General features: G+C 34.5%; 1 protein-coding gene across 5 annotated transcripts in view; it reads right to left on the bottom strand.

Annotated features, from left to right (window-relative positions):
* Positions 1 to 662: 662 nt before the first annotated feature.
* The window catches only part of LOC149776470 (CCR4-NOT transcription complex subunit 1-like), a 95,513-nt gene continuing 74,678 nt past the window's right edge, over positions 663 to 21,497 (bottom strand). For all 5 annotated transcript variants that reach the window (XM_089940907.1, XM_089940904.1, XM_089940903.1 and 2 more), the window contains 14 exons: positions 21,339 to 21,484; positions 20,341 to 20,548; positions 19,887 to 19,954; positions 17,333 to 17,570; positions 16,834 to 17,070; positions 16,068 to 16,231; positions 13,719 to 13,836; positions 10,827 to 10,928; positions 10,289 to 10,546; positions 9,780 to 9,848; positions 8,614 to 8,797; positions 7,481 to 7,613; positions 5,290 to 5,424; positions 663 to 2,890 (listed from right to left, as the gene is read on the bottom strand). In XM_089940907.1, the coding sequence (XP_089797033.1) occupies positions 2,647 to 2,890; positions 5,290 to 5,424; positions 7,481 to 7,613; positions 8,614 to 8,797; positions 9,780 to 9,848; positions 10,289 to 10,546; positions 10,827 to 10,928; positions 13,719 to 13,836; positions 16,068 to 16,231; positions 16,834 to 17,070; positions 17,333 to 17,570; positions 19,887 to 19,954; positions 20,341 to 20,548; positions 21,339 to 21,484 (2,304 nt within the window). In that variant the 3' untranslated portion in view covers positions 663 to 2,646. The remainder of the gene's footprint in view (positions 2,891 to 5,289; positions 5,425 to 7,480; positions 7,614 to 8,613; positions 8,798 to 9,779; positions 9,849 to 10,288; positions 10,547 to 10,826; positions 10,929 to 13,718; positions 13,837 to 16,067; positions 16,232 to 16,833; positions 17,071 to 17,332; positions 17,571 to 19,886; positions 19,955 to 20,340; positions 20,549 to 21,338; positions 21,485 to 21,497) is intronic.

The raw sequence follows: 21,497 nt of genomic DNA, 5'->3' as shown, positions 1-21,497 counted from the left end.
AAAAACTTAAACAGTCGAATTTAGCAAAGGAAATACCTTAAAACATTGAACAAAACTTAACACACCCATTGAAGCTAGAATAATTCTCTCTATCCCGCCTATATTAATAACAACTCTAAAAAGTCATTTTATGACACTTTCAAATGGCCCCAAAATTCTGACTGGTCTCATCTTTCTCATACTCCGCTAAATCATTGCTCTCTTATCTGTCTCACCGTTATCCAAATGGACTCTTATTAAAATGCAATCATGTCACCAAATAGAGCATATCCCATCCTTCACAGGCAGGATTTTATTGCGAGCCTAGCCTACACGTTCAAGTTCGTGTTTACCGGTCATGCTACCATGACAAAATGTACTGATCAATGAAGAAATTGAATCATGTGTTTTATTCAGCATGGGGATGATGAGAAAGGGGAACATGCTAAGTCAAGAGCTTGCAACATAGCTAAAGGGAGCTAACTGTCTTAGAAAATACATGTACATGCAATAGTTATTCACGTTATTCATGTAGGCGCATTATGATATGCTTTTGAGAGACAGACAGACAAACATTTTTATTAATTCAATGGGAAATCAGTAATATGTTTATGTTTCTTCAAGCTCCTTATATCATTGTCATAAATGCTGAAGAACCTTGAAATAAACTACAAAGACATGGATACCCAGTAAACTTTAATTTATTACAAACATGTACAAATAGTGCACGTCATAGATACCAGTTATCTATAAAACATCCACAATGGATGACACATTAAACTATTTTGCACCATCATCAGGCATCCATAATGGATGTCACACAAATTTGTTTTACATCATAAAGAATCCACAATGGATGTCACATCTGTTTTACACCATCACAAAGTATCCATAATGGACGTCACATCAAAAATTTGTTTTGCACCATACAAGACATCACATAAAACTTTTTGCACCATCATAATTGTTGTAAACCATTCAAAAGGTTTCATTATCATATTCCTTTTTGCTATTCTCAACCTTGTACCTCAAAACAACTTTTACCTATAATAATAAATGAACTAATTGTATAACAAATTATATAATTAAAAAGAAATAAGATATATGGCTTCTAAATCCAGTTTTGTGTCTTCTCCTCATTATTGTTTACAAAAGGCATTCATAATGGTTCTGCTAAGCTTGGTAGTATATCAAACTATGACAAGCTTGTTTTTCCCTTAATAATCTAACCACTATTAATCATGTTGGTACATTCAACTTTGCAACAAAGTCTACATTATAGGAGCAAAAAAGGGGTTACCATTTCAAGAAATAAAATGTATATGCAACTCGGCTGATATATTTAAATTGCTGTAAAATCTTATTTACACAAATCATAATACAATGTTAACAAATAAGTTACTCAGTGGCTTTTGAGCACTTGCAGCTGTTGGTTATGGCTTTTTCTCTCAAGTTTACATCAAGGAAGAAAAACATAATAAACCACAATGAAAAATATTTTGATATCATAAATCTATAGTATATATAAACAATGCAAACAACAGTTACATGTATGAGCCATGATGTCAGCATTGTGAGACAATGTAGGCAGTCAGCTGCACTTGCTAAAATAAAAAACAATACCGATCAGGGTCTGACAAATTTCAAAATCACATGGTGTCTTGGACCAACCATGACAACTCCTAGTTACCTAGTTCAAATTCAGTAGCCAATCTGAAAGCACTAAGAGACATGACCTTTGCTTTCCCAAACAAAAATACAACTGCCAAGACACAGGATTATGATTCTGAGCACACAGTTTATCAATCTCTATGAAAAGATTTGTGCCAATTATTTTATTTTATTTCATAGATAATTAAATTTGAAATTAAGCTTGTTTCTATATGGCATACTTTGTCTTAATAAAATGTGCAAATGTGAAATAATCTGACCTATACTGATTTACTTACTGTTATTTATCCATGACAACAATTTTTCATACAAATAAATTGACCTGATATGGAAATAAGTTTGGAAAGATCCAATATATTTGGATTTTTCACATGCCAAATTTATTCTTTCGATGAATGCTGAGATTTCCAATGAATGCTGAGATTTCATTTAATACATGTATCCTTTCATTTAAACAAGATACTGGGATTCCATATGGCCTGATACTTAACGAAATAATCCCAAATTAAATTATGAAATACTCTGTAGGAAGATGGACAAAAAGTACACAATATTAGATTTAAATCTGGTTTTATCAGACAAAACATCCATAATGAATGGATATTTCATGAATGTTATAAGAGCTAAATTTAAAAGATATTTTCAAAGGTCAATATTGACTCAGATCTCCCTTCATCTTGCTGCAATCCTAAAATTTGAATGAAATGAAAAACATGTATGTGCTTAACAGGTCTAAAATACTTTTAGAAAGTAGAGGATATCTATTCCTGAGAAAATATTATAGCTACATGTATGACTACTGAAATATCCTTCCATGTATTATATAACAAAATGGGACCCTTCAGAAACATAGTATTAAATCAATTATTGTGGCATATAAGCCTTACAACATTATTTGTTTACATTTGTAAATTAGGATGTGTATTCAAGCCCATACAATTATTTCTTAGTACAATTTCTATTACTATTTCTCTTCAAATAATGCCACTAAAATATCTATCTCTTCCTTTCTTGATGTTTCTCAGTTGTCTCTGGTTCCTGTATGGTAGGATCTGATTTGGGCTTTATCTCAGTTGTCTCTGGTTCATGTGTGGTAGGATTAGATTTGGGCTTTATCTCAGTGATCTCTGGATCATCTGTTGTAGGATCTGATTTGGGCTTTATTTCTGTCATCTCCGGTTCATGTGTGGTAGGATTTGATATAGGCTCCTCATATAATTTGTCCACATGCATGTACAATCTGCAACAAAAGTAGAAACATTAATTACATGCCATGCATTCAGTGTGTACCTATGACAAATGATGCAACTTTAAAGCCATATGTAAACCAACCTAAATGAAAAAATATGGGTTGCAATTTCCCACCGCATTAACCTCTGGAAATGATAGACCAATAGTAACTTCTAACTATATACAACATATCTGAAAAATTTTTTTAACAAGAATTGTGAAAATGATTGATCCTCTATTGGGCAAAATGAATCTTTCAGAATTTACAGTCAATTTGTTGTTATTTAATGTCCTTTAGTGTTTTTAATTTTAACTACTGAAACTATGTAAGATGTTCTTGAGAAACTTCAACACAGCAAGTTTGGTATCAAAACTACACAAAGTACAGTACAAAAATCATCGTCATGGAATTTATTTATGATATTATCCACACTGTAAGTTTGATCAACTTCATAATTAATTTTAAAAAATACCCAGAAACCTTGCATCAATGAAGATACATGTATTCTTAAGAATAGTTTTTTAAGAAAATAGTTGTATATCACCATGCACACAAGCCACCACAAAGTCAAGAGCCAAGACATGAAATCATAAGTGCTATCAACTTGTTTATCATTCACATTCATTTGTATTTGTACTGGTCATTATGCTCACAACTTCAATGAATAAATCAAATGCAAGCAGTAAATTACGGCTTGACCCAAGGTCTACTTTTCAAACATATTCAAAACAGTGGACATGCTGACGGTCAAGTACACCTTCCCAACTTCATTCACTGGCTTTCTGAGTATACAATTTGTTTTTTAGATGACCACTGTAGTTGCTATGCTGGTTGTAAGACTGGTGCCTTTTTCATTCAGAGCCAGCTACATATGTTAAGATTATTTAGTCAAAACCCTAAGATGAAAACTTCTGTTGTTCAGGAGAAACAACCAACAAAAGAGACGTATGCCAAGGCAGTCATTTTGGTGGTTTGATCTGCATCATTTCAGTACAGGACAAACCAAATATTTCACGATAGTGATCATTCTGTGAGGATAGATTGGAACCACAAAACCCATGAGTACCACCATCCAATCAGAAAAAGTAGTCATATGTTTTGTGTTTATTAGCACAGCAACAGATGATCAGGGTTGACCTGATGGCAGCCATGTTGATGGTCAAACTAGCTATGTTTGGTTTTGTGTTTATTGGCACAGCAACAGATGAAATGGGTTGACCTGATGGTAGCCATGTTGAGGGGCAAACTAGGTTTAGTGTTTACTGGCACAGCAACAGATGATCAGTGTTGACCTGATGGTAGCCTTGTTGAGGGTCAAACTAGGTTTTGTGTTTATTGACACAGTAACAGATGATCAGGGTTGACTTGATGGCAGCCATGTTGATGGTCAAACTAGCTATGTTTGGTTTTGTGTTTATTGGCACAGCAACATATGAACTGGGTAGACTGATGGTAGCCATGTTGAGGGTCAAACTAGGTTTTGTGTTTTTTAGCACAGCAACAGATGATCAGGGTTGACCTGATGGTAGGATCTAAACCTACACCTTGTGGCTAATTCTGTTGTGCTATCAGATTGATACCATTTTCACTTTTGTGTGAAAACCCTCTAGTTATATGACCATATAGTCAGGAAAAGTAGTGACAACAAATATTTCAAGATGGCATCTTTGGCAGTGTTTGAAGGGTGCCAATTTAATATAAAAAATATTGTAACCTGGGGTGACTGTGTGTTTAATGTTTCATAGCAAAAAAACATATGCTTTATTACGAGTAGAGAAAACAAATAAACTGTTCTGATTTTTTTTACCAATGCAGCTAAATATATTACAAGTATATAGACTTTTGTCAATATGTATAAAATGTAAATAGCATCTTTCAAGGTAGCATCTAATGAATATTTCAAGGTAGCATCTAATGAATATTTCAAGGTAGGAACTAATGAACATTTCAAGGTAGCAACTAATGACACTAGAAACATTCTGGGTACTGAATATATCAAGTGCAAACAGAAATGAACTTGTATCCAATCAGAACTGTAGAACTAGTGTGTAACTGTAGCACAAAGATTACTTCATGACCTGTCATGTAACTGGAGTGTAAACAAAGATGACTTCATGGCTTATCATTTAACTGGAATGTAGACAAAGATGACTTTATGGAGTACTGTGTGACTGTAGTGCAAAGATTACTTCATGGCCTACCATGTAACTTGAGTATAAACAAAGATTACTTCATGGCCTATCACATAATTGTAGTGCAAAGATGACTTCATGGCCTTTCTGTCACATTATTAGTCAATTGATAAACTCTATAATACTGCCTAAACCATTAATGGAAAATCTTTGTTAGCTTGGCATGATATAGCTCATTAACATCACACACATGTAACCTACATATTATGTACTCACATTTCTGTCTCTGAATTTAATTCGATATAGTCATGACTCAATAACTCGAAAATAGGGTTCCTCATAAGCTCCAAGGTTGTGACAATCAGGCCCCATGGACAAGGACCTTTAACTGCCATCCTCTCCAGTACTACTCTGTAGGAAAGAATGGGGATGTTATTAACATCATGCAAAGACAGACAACCGGATTTGAATATGAATGCATGTAAATCACAACGTACTATTCATTTACAAACTTCATGTTATTCTGTCCAAAAACTAAAATACAGCCTCAGCTTATGTGACAGGTGCATTTCGACAAGTAGGAACATGACTTGAAATATCATTACTTGATGTTGATTTCACTGCCTTTAATTTTCATTGAAAAATATGTAATTCAATTAACTTCAGTACCATTCAGTTTAGCCAGTTATTAATAATTGTTGTTTTTAGACATAATCTAATTATTTTAACTGAAAAAAAAATTCATGAAAACATGTTACTGTGAAATTCAATAAAAGTTCAAATCACTTAAGTCAGTGGATAATCTGTACTGTATCTATGAAATCTTGCTCCAAAGTTTCCAGCTGGTTTTTATATATACCATGCACATTTAAATGTTATACAAAATAAATATAAGACATATAATATATAAAAAAGACACCCAAGTGGGCATATCATTCACTTGGCTTAAATAACTTCACTATTTCAATATGAAGACTTATGTAGTAGTATAAAAATTAATACCATGCAAACTTCATTTTAATGACATCCTGATATAAATTCTGATAAATGTTGATGGCATAATATATTGATTCTTCTTCATTATAAAGTTCTCCATTAATATGTTCTGAAGTATACATTCAGTTTGAATAAAATCTTAGTACAAATATGGTTTCCAGCATAGCTCATTAATATGGATAGACATTATTTATTATCAAACTCACCCAAGATGATATAGGCCAATGTCTCATTGAACAAGAAATATGGCTTCCAGAGGGATAAGAAGACTGGCCAATCAAGACTCTGTGTGTGTGTGATTTGGATTTTTATTGTAGCTTTAACAATTGTTCAGTCATATCGCTATGGTGTCTGCAATGTGGCAGTTTATAGTGATGTCTAGCACTGGGGCATTATGCCAGACATGTAGCATGATGTTCCAACCAGTCATGTTATCCTGACACCAGGCCGATCAGTCCTAATGCTAACCTCTTCATGCTGAGCGCCAAGCGAGGCAGCTGTCAGTAACATTTTTATAAGTCTTTGGTATAAGTTGGCCAGGGATTGAACCCACGACCTCCCACATCTGAGGCAGATGCTCTAACCAATAGGCCACTTAAGCGGTCAAGCCAATTGTATGCAAGGTTTGCTCATTCTGATCTTGAAAATATAAACCCACACTGCAAGTTTGATCCAATTTGGATCAGATATTTTTTTCTAGTGCAGTAAAAAGCTCAGAAATCAGATGCAAGATTACCTCATTAGTATCATTACTGAACTTGCCTGATATCTTAACAAGACAAGCATATATTCCATATTTTATCAAAATGCAATCAGACATATGGCTTCAGTAATGAATACAAGACTACATGTACCTAACATGGGTGGATTTTGGTCATATGAACTCACTTGAGGTCTTTGATTAAATTTAGATTAGAAATATGGTGTTCAGAGTGGAAACAATGTTAACCAATCAGATCACATCAATGATATCCATAGATCATGTTAATTATTGAAATTCTGAGTTATTTTGATGATGTAAACCCATATTCCACATTTCATTTCAATTGGATGAGAAACAGACTCTAACAATAAATTGTTGACGATTCACACATTACATACAATGATGTGAACTCTATACCATGAGCTACCTTGAGCGTTTGGCCAGGTGAGTCTGCCATAAATATTTTTGTACAAATTTAATGCCATTATTTTGTTTGATTTGTTTCAAAACCAGTAAAAGTGAAGCCATAGAAATAAATGACCTCACAATACTTGGAACTTTGTATTTCAGTGATGAAAACTACAGGAAAGATTCAATGGTCAGAACCTATGCTTCATTAAAAAAACATGTTCTCCATCCTCAATGAATGTATATAATGCACTTGTTTACCTTCCATAATTCTAAATTATTTCATCATCTTTCTGACTTCTGATAATCAAGATTGCATTCGCATACAAGAAAAATGGCAGTAGTTGTTGGAGTACTTGCCTGGCAATTTCTTCATGTATTTCCTCTTTAATGGTGGCATTAAACAAGTGCTGCATCAGGCAGCTGAAGTAGTGTGTATGACTGTTAGGGTACGTCAGCTGGTTACAGATGGCAGTAAGGAACAGATGAAGACCTGGGAAAAAAGTTACAATTGTAAGTAATTTTTAATCCACAACTATAACTGAAAGCAATGAATGAAGAAAAAGTGACAAGTGGAAATCCATTTTTTATTTACTTTTCTTATTTAACTAGAGTCTTACTCGTAGCTGAGAAAAACAACATACATGTGAATTTTTTCCCTCTAAATCAGGCATGACATTAACAAATTTAAAATATTTTGTCCAGGAATTTCTTTATACATGAAATCATCGTCAGGAAATTCTTTAATCATATTGGTCTAACCTGAATAGGAATAAAAAATCTCTGAAAACAGGTAATTTTAATACTAACAGACATACAGACATGAGAGATGACCAAGAATCAAGAGCCCCATGTGGGCCTGAGATTGCTGATCTGACTGATATCTACAGTTGGCCAAGAAGTCTTGGTCAGTAAGATGCTTTATGGTGCAATTTCTTTCAAAGCCATTACTATCAAAATATGAATGTGGAAGCAATATGAAATTGTTTATGGAAAGGAACCAATTGCTAGAATATGCATTGTGGTCTCAAATATAGCCGACTGTGGAAGCCAAAACATTTATTAGTTGAGCACAAGTTACACCTGATACGACCGTACCATGGAACAAAATTCTGAACAAGGGAGAGCTGTTTAGAAAGCAATGAATCACAATAATATTGTAAGCAAATTTACTTCCTGGAATCTTGGATATGGATCAAGATTTTCTTATGAGCTAATGACTGCAGGAAGAAAACAGAAAGAAGGCAATGTTATGTCACTTTTAAATGTAAGCAAACAATACACCAACATCTAGGATTCTATGCATAATGTAGTTTCATATTCTTTCTGTGACAAAACTTTCAAAGAACACCATCAGTGAACAACAATAGATACAACTTTTGAAAATATGCTACACCTATATCTAAATAGTAAATACCTATTTGTTACTATATGCCATAATTGGCATGAAATAAATGGCAATCACAGCAAGTAGTTAGCCAAGAATTACATACCTGTTGAATCCAATAAATGTACAAGATCATTAAAGAATTCTGTGTGGCTGGAGTCTGTGATGGTGCTCATGCTGAGAGTCAGACCTTTGCTGTTGATGCAGTCGATGGCTTGAGTTCCCACATAAGGCACTAGTGCATTGATCAGTGGCACATTGTAGCTGAAAGGGCAGTATTGTACAATTGGCTGAAACAAAAAATAGCATTGTCAATGTTTTGTGAAAGAAAACTACATCTGCTATGCAAACTGCATGATTAATTTTTATTGCCTTCTCCTAAGAAAACTGTTATGCTGGAATACAAAACCAAAGGGAAAGTGTTGTGCTATACTATATCGTGGTGGACAAAGGGGAAGTTGTGCTAAACTATATTGTCATGGAATACAAAACCAAAGGGAAAGTGTTGTGCTATACTATATTGTGGCTATACTATATTGTGGCTATACTATATCATGGTGGGCATACAGAACCAAAAGGGGAAGTTGTGCTAAACTGTACTGTCGTGGAATACAGAATCAAACAGAAGTGTTGTGCTATACTATATTGTGGCTACACTATATCGTGGTGGGCATACAAAACCAAAAGGGGAAGTTGTGCTACACTAAATTGTCGTGGAATACAGAATCAAACAGGAAGTGTTGTGCTATACTATATTGTGGCTATACTATATCGTGGTGGAATACATAACTAAAGGTGAGAGCTCTATGCCTCCTGCAGAACAACACAACAGAAAGCTTCCAAGGATGAAGACAATAACAGACTTTATACATCATATGCCTGACATATGACATTTACCAAACAATACTGTAATCTATGACTGGATGTAACTCTAAAAATGGTAGGTATGTTACCATCAAGTCATGTAGAAAATCATACTGTAAAAGAAATCCCTGTAGTTTGCTAACCAATATATTATGTATGACATATAACCAACAAAAACTGTTCACACCGTCATTTTCATACACTAAGCACAAAAACCTGCTTTTTTGTCCTATTTTGCTATCAAAACTAAATTTTGATTCCAGAATTCTGGGTTAAATGTAATAATGTACAATGGGTTAAATGTAATAATGTACAATGGGTTAAATGTAATAATGTAATAATGGGTTTGTTTCTGTAAGGAAAACCATAACTTCACATTCCTAATAATGGAGTTATGTTAATGCTCACCTTAAGATTCCTCATGAACTTATAAAGGAAAGTTGCTGGAGATCCTTTTTTCAGATAGGAATCCAAATCCTGTGAACAAGGACAGAATTATATTTTTATGCAGTTCATTTATGCCCCGATTTTCTTTTTTTTTCCTATCAGTTTTGCGTAAGTTATCGGAATAAATTAGATGTCTGCATTAAGAAAACAATCATACAACTGTTATATCCGAAAGGACAATTTATAGAAAATGGATACCAATAAAAGCTAATGTTCTGGTTCCTCAATATGTTATTAACCAAGTAAAACAGAAGATTATTAGTTCACAACTGCACACAATGTATTAAAAAAAAATATGTGATGAAAAATTGGTACATTCAACTTGTTTTCAAGAAATATATACGATATTTATCAAAGAGAAAGTCTAGACTCATCAGCCTTCGCAAATATATGAGTACCATTTTGACTATGTTACACAAATGATGAATTTATCAGGTATCTATAAATCAGAGAGAAATGTGACATCTTACCTTCTTGAAAGGTGTTGTCTCAATCATGTTTACAAAGCTGGTGCTAATATGTGGAGGTTGTCTTATTTCTGGTAGTATGTCAACCTTCAGACCAGGTGTAAATGGATTTGGTTCAGGTATCTCACGTGGAACTGCAGACAAGATCGAGTTGAGCATCTTGATGCAGTATGGCGACATGGCATCACAGAATTCATAACGATACTCACACAGAAACTCTGGGACGTCACAAAGCAGGTCTTTTAACACTTTTAATGTAGCCTGTGAAAAGATGATATAGTTACACAGTTTATATGTAAGAACTTGGTCTCGTGAGATCTAATTCAATAACTTTCTAACTGGTTGAAAATTATGAAGACAATCAATCTGTCCATTGATTTTTTAAAAATATTTACACTGCAGGATTAAACCTGAAGTAAATCTGGCAGCCAGTTAAAAATGCTGAGATCAAGGTTTGAACACATCAAATAATATGACCTATATAACCATTTTAATTTTTCTGAGAAGGAAATGCGAGAGACCCATATTTAGCAATGCTTACCTTGTGCAGCATAAGTATCGGACGTTCAAGACAGTCATTCTTGAGGAATGGAGACAGGTAATCAAAGAGATCAATTAATAACTGCGCATACATCCCCCAACTCTGAAAATATAAATTAGATCACATTAAATGAAATCACTGCATAATATTGAATCATGCTTTTCATATCACTTCTCAGATCTATAATAGCCGAAGAATATTGAAGTGAAAACATTTTCGCTGAAAGAAAGGGAAAAAAGTTCTTTTTACTCCCTATCAATATTTGTGATAGCAGGGATACCATATCGTTTATATCTTTTTTTAGAATTTTGCCAAAAAGCTGAAAATCTGAAAGGGGGGTTTGGGGGTCCTCCCCCAACGGGGTTTCGAGGGGCAGTGCCCCCTGATTTGGGGGATGGCCTCCGACCAAAAATGCATTTTACAAAAGCTGCTCCTGGTGCAACTTATGATCATAATATATAACAAAATAATCATTTGAAAAACTAAAAAACTTACCAAATATTTTCAACTTGAACAATTTCACAATCAATAAACTTTATTGTCACATAAATTTTTTCTCCAATACTATTGGTGCTTAAGTTATTTCATGTGCATGTCAGTGTTCACATCATAATTAAGTCAATAATTAGGCATTTTTTGCTGCCAACATATTACACTTCTCTCTTTTCATAATAAATCTGTAAAATAAACACACAAGTACATCACCTATATACAAATAATCCCATATATTCACATGTCTTTTTGTCCACTGGACAAAACCTGTTGATATGCCAGTCGAGCTCGTTTTGCGGCTTTATCAAAGATTTCTTTAGCTATTCTTTTTTGTCAACAATGATTGTGTTGGCTCAATGTGCAATCGTTTTTTTGTTTTCCTTCTCAATGACAGCCTTTTTCACAAAATGCCAGCCCTCTACATAGCTGCCAACCTTCCAGGCTCACAATTAATGAAAAAAGGGATAAAAAGTTGTGAATTTCGACATGAATTCGTAAAAAATATCATGACAATAACCCTATCCACTCTGACCACTCTGAATGTCATATACTATACTATATCAAGTTCGCAAAATAAAAATAAAACACTACATATATGCAGTAATATTTATTTATCAAGACATGATACTGTGGCAGACTTTAACTTCCTCAACTGCTTGATCGTAAATTTATTTTCTAAACAGTTCATACTTCTTGCCTGCTGGTTGATCTTGGTGACTAAAATTGTTGACAAATTTTCTGCAGCTAATGAGGCCCTAAAGTCTGTCTTATTTCTCCTCACTAAAGAAAATACTCTTTGGCTGCCACTGTTGCTGTGAGGAATGCACAGGAGCTGCAGCATTTTTGTTTCTTCCACAGGAAAATTTGGAAGCGATTTTCGAGTCCGGGAACATTTGTCAGAACAAATGTTTAGCATGGTCTCCAGCTGATAAAGATAGATTGTGTTCGACAAGAAAACTCACAAATAATGCTTCAGCGTTGGTAGCCTGCATGTCTTTTGCCAATGGTTTAAAATATTCCAGAGCTGAAATCTGCGAATTCTTAATTTTCCCAACTTCTACGTGTTTTTTGCAACTGACGTGCTTCCTCACATCTCTGCAATGGCACACTGTGTGCAAAAAGCATGATGAATATCAATTTTTAATGGCAGAAAGCACGGCCAACTTTTGAGATATTCCAAATTAAACTTCACTTTTTGAGTAATACATTTCTTTTTCCTTGGTGGTGAAGACATTTTCAAGATCCTACATGCGATGCTGAACAGTAACTCAAATCAGTGTTGGTGACGCATGCACGGAGCAAAATTCTGGTTAGGCCCCAGTTTCTCTCAAAAGCATTTCTAAAACTACTCTTATACATATAGATTAAAATAGGCTAAAATGCTTGCTACCAGGCCAACTGTACTAATCGGCTGTAGATCTACTAATATCGTAACCAGCACTACCGGACTGTTTCAGCAACTGTGAATATCATGACTAGCGCTTAACGGGAAATCGATTATTCTATTAAAGATTTAAAATAATTGAGGACTGGAGAATTCATGAATTTTTGGCTTGTGGCGTGAATCCGTGAGTCGTGAAATTCACACCAAATTCATGATGGTTGGCAGCCATGCCTCTAGCATTCAGTTTTCTTATAAACTGAACAACTAATTTTCCACTCCAGCCATTCCCATTTCCATACATTTTTTAAACCTTTATCTAAACTTCTCGTGTCATGGTCTCTCTCAACAACTCGGGATGCCATTTTTTGTAAGCACGCTTCTTCTTTTCATTGCCATCAGTTTCATTTACACGAAGATTCAATGGATGAATTTAAACTTTTGACCAATCAGAATACTCTTTACGAGAGTTGTGGGCTAACTAATATATACAGTGAATATGTTACAAGGGTCGTTGCGGAATGGGACCAAACAGACCGTTTAAAATCCGGAAAAAACCTGAGTCGGACATAATAAAAAATAAAACAGACTATATCAAGAAAAATCAGATTCAAGTCAGGAGAAAAGCGGAATTCCGCTTTAAAACGGAGAAAAATCGTGTCTGGTTAACACAATATTTAGAGAAAATTTGATGACCAAAATTAAATTGACTCCACTACTCACCTTCTAACATATTTGATTTGCAAATCTTTTTGAGACAAAAAATAATTTTCAAAACGACCCAAAAGAACTACCTTAGTCTCTGCACGTCTAATTTTTTAGTTGGCCGAGGTGTGAAGAAATGGATAGGTTGGTAGGAAAAGGTTGCAATAAAGTCCATCTATTTCAGATTTATGGAGGTTGACTTGATCAACAACATTAGTAAGATTTTGAACAATGCCCCCTTTAAAATGATATGAATGGTCAAATACACTCTGAACAAACATTTTTGTGAAAATCTGGGTAAAATAGGGCCATACCTTTTGTTCTGAAGTGTCAACAAGCATTCTGCCCACAAAGACCCTGTATGACATAATATCCAGCCAGGCAAGGGCAAATTCTGGTGCATTAGTAGGTTTCAAAACACGTAACAAGTTGCTGAAAGAAAAAGGATGAACAAATGTGAAGCAAGATCTACAAATCTTACTTTCACAAGGGTGAAATTTCTAACAAATTAAATGAACATTTGAGAAAGCTCTTCTTGCATGCGAGTTCACCACAATATCTACTTGCATACAAGTTCACCTCAATATCTACTTGCATACAAGTTCACCACAATATCATCTTGCATACAAGTTCACCATAATATCTACTTGCATACAAGTTCACCACAATATCTACTTGCATACAAGTTCACCTCAATATCTTCTTGTGAGTTCACCACAATATCATCTTCCATACGAGTTCACCATAATATCTACTTGCATACAAGTTCACCTCAATATCTTCTTGCATACGAGTTCACCACAATATCATCTTGCATATGAGTTCACCATAATATCTACTTGCATACAAGTTCACCATAATATCATCTTGCATACGAGTTCACCATAATATCTACTTGCATACAAGCTCACCTCAATATCTTCTTGCATGCGAGTTCACCACAATATCATCTTGCATTTAAGTTCACCATAATATCTACTTGCATACGAGTTCACCACAATATCATCTTGCATACAAGTTCACCATAATATCTACTTGCATACGAGTTCACCACAATATCTACTTGCATACAAGTTCATCTCAATATCATCTTGCATGCGAGTTCACCACAATATCTATTTGTATACAAGTTCACCTCAATATTGTCTTGCATGCAAGTTCACCACAACATCATCTTGCATATGAGTTCACCATAATATCTACTTACATATGAATTCACCACAATATCTAGTTGCATACAAATTCACCACAATATCTACTTGCATACGAGTTCACCACAATATCATCTTGCATATGAGTTCATCACAATATCATCTGCATACGAGTTCACCACAATATCTACCTGCATATGAGTTCACCACAATATCTACTTGCATACAAGTTCACCACAATATCTACTTGCATATGAGTTAACCACAATGTCATCTTGCATATACTCAAAGTGCATCAATATTTTCTGCCTCAACCATGATCTAAATGATCAGTCAGTAACAGTTATGGTCCAGTGAGAATAAATAATGTATCCATGCCAATTCTGGAACTATGAATTCCAGCAACATTTTTGGCGACCCCCCCCCAAGCACTAAACAGTTTTCTTTGCAAATTTTGCTACCTTTTTCTTTACTATTTGCAGCCTAATCGCCTGCTTGCAGTTGTTTACACATAGAAACCATATTTGTTTTTTGCTGTTGTTGCAGAGAAACTATTATATCTGCTAGAATCATAATGGTGCTTGAACTTGTATCCACAGGAAACGTTGCAATTTTCTCACAATTAAGAAAGTAAAACTTTAAAAACTGAGGTCCAGAATGGTTGGCCTCTCATACTAATAACAGCACAGATCCTGTTCAAACTTGTCGGATTTTTATCAAACATATATATTGTCTAAGACTGAGACAAAATCTGATCATAAATATTGTCTCCTGAGTGGTAATAAGATCAGCTAAGCAGGTGCAAGATGACCTCACTCATACCGAAATCTGTACAACATACCAATGATATAAAACTAATTTCCAATTTTGACCAATACAGGATTAAATACGGACCTTGAAAGTGGTGACACAATGGGTGATGGACACATGGCCATAACATATGCTAATGAGTTACAAATTAATGTTTTCTCACAAGAGTGAATAATTTCCTCTTAATACAACTCTGAATATTCTCCCTTAGTGTCCATTATGTAAATTTGGTTTTCTTGTAGATATTCACATACTGAAAAAGGATTCTTCTGGCTTACAATCTGAAGATGGTCTTGATTATCAGATGTTGGCAAATACCAATCTTTCAGAGACAGGAATCATTTATTGATGACAAAATATATAGGATATTATCAACATTACATTGATGTCAATCACATAAAAGACCCAGTGAAATGGTGTTTGCATTGATGATAATCACTGTAAGAGGCTGTCTGGAAGGATGGTGTTTCCACTGATGCCAATCACTTCAAAAGGCCATCTGAAATTATGGTGTTTGCATTGATGGAAAAAATGGTTTGACAACTTATAATTAGAGAATTAAATAACCTTTCTGAATTCAAATGTGTCAATAAATACAATGTTGTGAGAGAGAGAGGGTAAAAAACGATAGCATCTATGCAGTTATATTTGATGAAAAATAAATCGACAATTTGCCAAGAATTAAAAAATGGAAAAACATACCAGAAGGCAGTATGCACCTGGAAGCTGATGTTTTCAAGGATAGGCTCTTCAGTGTTGAGTTTAATGAAAAGCCCAATGAATATTACGTAGTATGGCAGATCCTGGAATGATGTCTGCATGACCTGATGATCTTGCAGTAACTCTCCTGCCACAATACCTAGCACCTGGAAACAAAATTAAAAAACATAAAGGCAAAGTTTTTTGTGATGAAGCAGATAAATGTTCTGTACAAGTGATGTTGAGATAATAAAATTTGGGGTGAAGCAGATTCCCCTAAGCTGACATAAATTGTATATCAAAATCATGTAGAAAGTAATTTGACATGGAACCAACTCGTCTAAAAGATAACAATTACTACTTTGATACTGGTTGGAAGATGGTGCTTCAAGTACTGTCCAAAACCCAACCCTTCAAAGTTTACCAATGAAAATGATGACCAAGCAAATATTAATACAGCAGCATCTTTCCAGTTATGCAAAATTATACCATTCATCACTGTACAGAGGCCACTGCGATGCAGAAATAGTAAAATATTTATGGTTACATTTTATCAAGCTTGGAGAAATTGTACATCCGATTTGACTTATAGCTCAAACGTTTAACTTTATCCTGAAAACTTTTAATTACAATGAGCTATCACATTTACCTTGCAAAGGCCATCTCTATTCTTACAAAAATATATAAAATATAAAAAATTATATAGATGAGTAAAGTGTTTTCCCTGGATAACATAAACATGTTTAATAATAATCACCCAAAGATGTACCTTATTCAGCAGATTGATCTTGGTCTCATTGTTTGTAACGCCTCCCGAGTGCTTGACCAGCAGAGCTAGCAGATGGGCATATGCATCCAATGCAAAATAACATTTGTCCCTCCTGAAACTGGGTCTCGGGAATTGTTTAATGATTGTCTTGACGCACATATTCACACACATTCTGGTACACACACGGAAAAAGTGGGTAGTCAGGTCATCTGTCTGTAGCATTCCAAGCTGATGTGTCTGTAAATTGCACCAGTAAATAAAAAGTACTGTTAATAAGATTTGTTAGAGAACTAAAATGAATTTGTATATAGTGAAAGTAAAAATTCCTCAAGCATAAAAAAAATTTAGATGAGATTTAATTCACATTTTTCTATTTCTTCTCCTGAATGTTAATAATAACTAAATTTCACAAAACATTAATTATTCACAAAATATATAGCTTCCATTTTCAAAATGAATTGATAATGTCCAAAATATGTACAGACTTAATATACTGTACCTGTCGCATGAACATTGAAAAAGCCAGTTTACTTTCACTGTCTATAGCTAGGAAGTTTTGCATGTTGACCCATTCTGTTAGCATGAATTGTACTCTTAACCGAAGCCCTGGGGGGTCATTTATCCTGAGAGCCTGGGAAATACTGGATTGCATCATGGCAAAGGGGTCTCCATGCAGCTGGTCCAGCATGCCAAAACTCCCATCAGTTCGGTACAGGTTTTCTATAAGTTTGGTAAGGCTGCAAGGAGAGTAAAGATATTTTTTTTTATTAGTTACAAATGGGAATGTTTCCTGTTCAGAAATTGTGATAACGACTGATTGAACGATTCTTCAAAAATCAAATTAGTCAAAATTTACAAACATTGCAGCAATACTACCCATTTTAAAAAAGGGATCTTGTAATTGTTGCCATAGCAAAGAATTTCAACAAATTTCATAAATGAAGCAAAATATATATACACAAAACATGGGGTGCTATCATTTTACTTTTATTCAGATTGATTTCACCAATGAACTCTTTGTGCTTCAAGAATAAATGCAACTCTAAAAATGACACATGTAGCTTAGGCTGCATGTATGTATTTGAAAGATAAAATATTGGATCTGAAAGACTTTGCAAAGTTCAAAAAGTTCTTCCCTCACCAAATGATAAGATCCTTAAATAACAGTACCACAAATGTACACTACAAGCAATGCTTGATGACACCGATATGCTCCAGTTTATTGTGTAAATGAAAAGTTATTTTCCCATAGAATACTTGTAAAGTAAAGGAGTTCATCAGCAAATTATACCTCAAAGTTTTGAAACAAAATAATACATATAATACATACTTGAGCCAAGTGTGAGTCACAGAACATGGCCCCAGTAATGGCGCAAACCGAATATTTTTTCTTGATTATAAACGACTGTAAGATGTGAATGAATATGCTGGTGTAACGAGTGTCACGTGTATATGCATGTCTTGTAGCCTTGACCTTTACTCATCTAGCAGTTTAAAAAGTGACCAAGTGATTTCCATTATTTCTTGCTATGAATTTGACCTAGCGATAGAAGAAATGACTGAACACATTAGATGATTTGTATAAAAGCTTCATTCAAATATCTTTATTGGTTCAAGGTTATATTGTGATAGTGTCAGAGGAAAATTACAGTCTATTGTTTAGGAGAACACAGAATATATGATTTTATGATATATATTTTAATTTAGATTTATGGACTATGTAGTTTGAAATAAAGAATTCTTATCTTATATGGACAAAGCCAAAGGATCAACAAAAGTTGATCAATCCATTATCAAGTTTTGAATACTATTAAACAACCAAGTAATACAGACAGCCATGTAACTATCATGATTTTGGAACCCCTCAGCAAGAGACCAAAGTGGACCTGATCAGGCTCAGGTGTAGTAATAAAGCACGTGCATTATCCTGAATGGCAAACTATTTGGCAGTTATTTACCTTTTAATAATCTCACCTTTAGTAGATGCCACACTATTATCTTTGTATGAATGTGCAAGGTGTTCATGCTACAATCTGATATGATTGACAGTTTTGTGAGAACTTTTTTCTATGAAATCTTTGTTTAAATATACTAGTATCAATAGATTTACCTGACGGGAAACATATCATTTGTATGCATTATACCCAACTGTATGGAGACTACATCATTGCTTGGGGTGTCAGCCCGGGCAATTAATCAATTGTCCCTCCTGAAACTGTGTAATCAAAATTGGCAAGGTTGATCAAAAGTTGAAAATTGGTTTTTCATATGCTTGCTATGAAAGCCACATAGCTTATCCCATGAAACACTTCTACCATGTTTTGAAAATTGGCTCTCCAACATTGATGGAGAAGTAGATTTTCCACCTGGCCGTAAGGAAACTGTACCACTGTCTGGGGACACACATGACATACATATTAGCTTGGGATCACTGTAAAGAACATGTCTAACAAGTTTGAACAACTGGCTGAATTGTTCTGGAAACTGCAGCTGTGGATGCCAGACCACTTCTAAAATACCACACGAGTCACAAATATAAACCATGTCCAAACAATACTTATATGTTATAACTGAATTTTTCCTGCACTGTTCTAGAGGTTGCTATCCTTAGGAACCTACATAACTATTAAATGAGACACACAAAATGTGTTCCAACATTCTAACCAAGATGGTTCTCAGCTGTTTTGAGTGAAAATAGGTTTCCCATATGGATATGGAAGCCACACCATTTCTAGGAGAACCACCACAGAATAACAAATTTTGATACCTCATGTCATATTAAATGTTCCTACCAATTCTGCTTGGCTCAGCCATTTTAAAAATATCGATATAGCTTTTCTACAAGGAAGCTACATTGTTAGTATGGAAGAAGTTCAGAAAATAATTGTTGAAGAGAATGGGGTAAGAGACAAGATTTTATCAAAATAAGCACATAAAACCAAAAGCTCACTTAATCATATAACCAGGTGAGCAAATATTAATTTGAAATCAGAAACCTCTGATGTTGGCATCCCAAATGATTGCATAGTAGAAAAGTAAGAAGGCACACTTACCCCTTTGGTGATCGCCTTCGTTTTTCTGCGATCCGTGTCAGGGCTTCAATAGTGAAAATAATATCAATCTGAAATTAAGACAAGAAGACATCTGAGCAGGTTCTTTTAATTCAAAACCTTAGTTGTTGGAAGTAAAATCACTGAAGTACATTATAAAGCACTTACACGATTTGCTGCTTTGTATTTAAAGGGTATTGTGATTAAGACTGTCTTTTTCAATTAGAAAGAAAATATTATACCTGTAGATAAACCTACTAACAGGAAGTCAATTTAAATATAATATTTTTCCATTTTATTTCATGTATTTCAGATCTATTAAAAAGCTTATTCACAATTTTTTACACCAGTTAGGAAGAAAAAATGGAATACATTTGAAGGCTCTAAATTCAACAATTAAAGAATTAAGGTATATTTCCAGTGTATGGTAACTGTTCTTTCTACACTACTAGCTTACCACAGAAACAGAACTTTCTATCCCCCTGTCGATGCAGTAGCACTGTACCAGCTTCATGGCAAACATGACCGCCTTGGAATTCTTGCCACTGTCCATCAGCTGCACAAGGCCCATGTCATACTGTTTGAGGTTAATCAGCCGACAGCTGACAAGCAGATCTACCAGTTCAAAGTTGTATTTCCGATTTTCATGATGCTGCAGGACGTATCTGTATACAGAAAATAGAATTTAATAGTCACCTCATCCCCTTGTATTGTACGCCCCTCATCCAATTTGTAAAATAAATGGCATCCAGGAGATTTCAAAATGCACTAATTGTCCTTTCATTGTCAATAGAGGGTACAATTCTTCAAATGAATCTGTGTGCATGCTATCCAAATCATTATCATAATTATTCCCCTTTCTACTTTTGGCAAAATATTAGAACTAGAAATTAAAAATTTGTTTTTAATTTTCCATATATGCGCAGTCCAAAGATCCCATCGCTCGAGTCCACTAAGCTTATCTAAGAACTCACTACATACTCACTACATAAGGCTGACATTTTAAACTCAATTAACCTTTGACCTTAATGTCAACATCAGAACCATTAAAAGTTAAAGATGCTGTCGAGTTGATATGGAATAAAAAGCTGATCATACTTTTATAATTTACCCAGTCTACCATTTATAAAAACACTTCCAGTCCAGTAATATTAACTCAAACCCTATAAGAAATTAGTAAGTTTTCAGCAATTTCTTACAGATGAATGGACTTTTTAAAATCTATGTATATTTTTTTAAATTAGGGTTTCTCCAGAAATCAATGTATGGTAGATTGGAAGGCACACAAACCATACTGTGGGGGTTATTGACAGTCTAGTTGCAATTTCTTCTAAAAGTATTGGATCTTTTCATTTTAAAATTGATACATGGTACATGTATGCATTCTAACACATTCTTCACAATTTCTGGACAGTGCCTACAGTGTGTAATGCAGGTGTAACTATAACAACTAACCCTGTAACCTTTGTACTAGTCCAAAGAGGTCCATACAAATGCATGTCTTGCAGCCCCTTTAGGACATTCAAGTAACAACCTCTGTAGAGCCTCAACAACTCATGGTCTTTCGTTACTGTGTTGCTGTTCAGAAACCCCTCCATTGCCTGGAATAAACAC

The sequence above is a fragment of the Sinohyriopsis cumingii genome, chromosome 18, assembly GCF_028554795.1.
Source record: "Sinohyriopsis cumingii isolate HCF-2022 chromosome 18, ASM2855479v2, whole genome shotgun sequence".
In the NCBI taxonomy this organism is placed as follows: Eukaryota; Metazoa; Mollusca; class Bivalvia; order Unionida; family Unionidae; genus Sinohyriopsis; species Sinohyriopsis cumingii.
The sequence above is the reverse complement of the archived record's forward strand: the minus strand, read 5'-3'. Positions and strand labels throughout refer to the sequence as shown.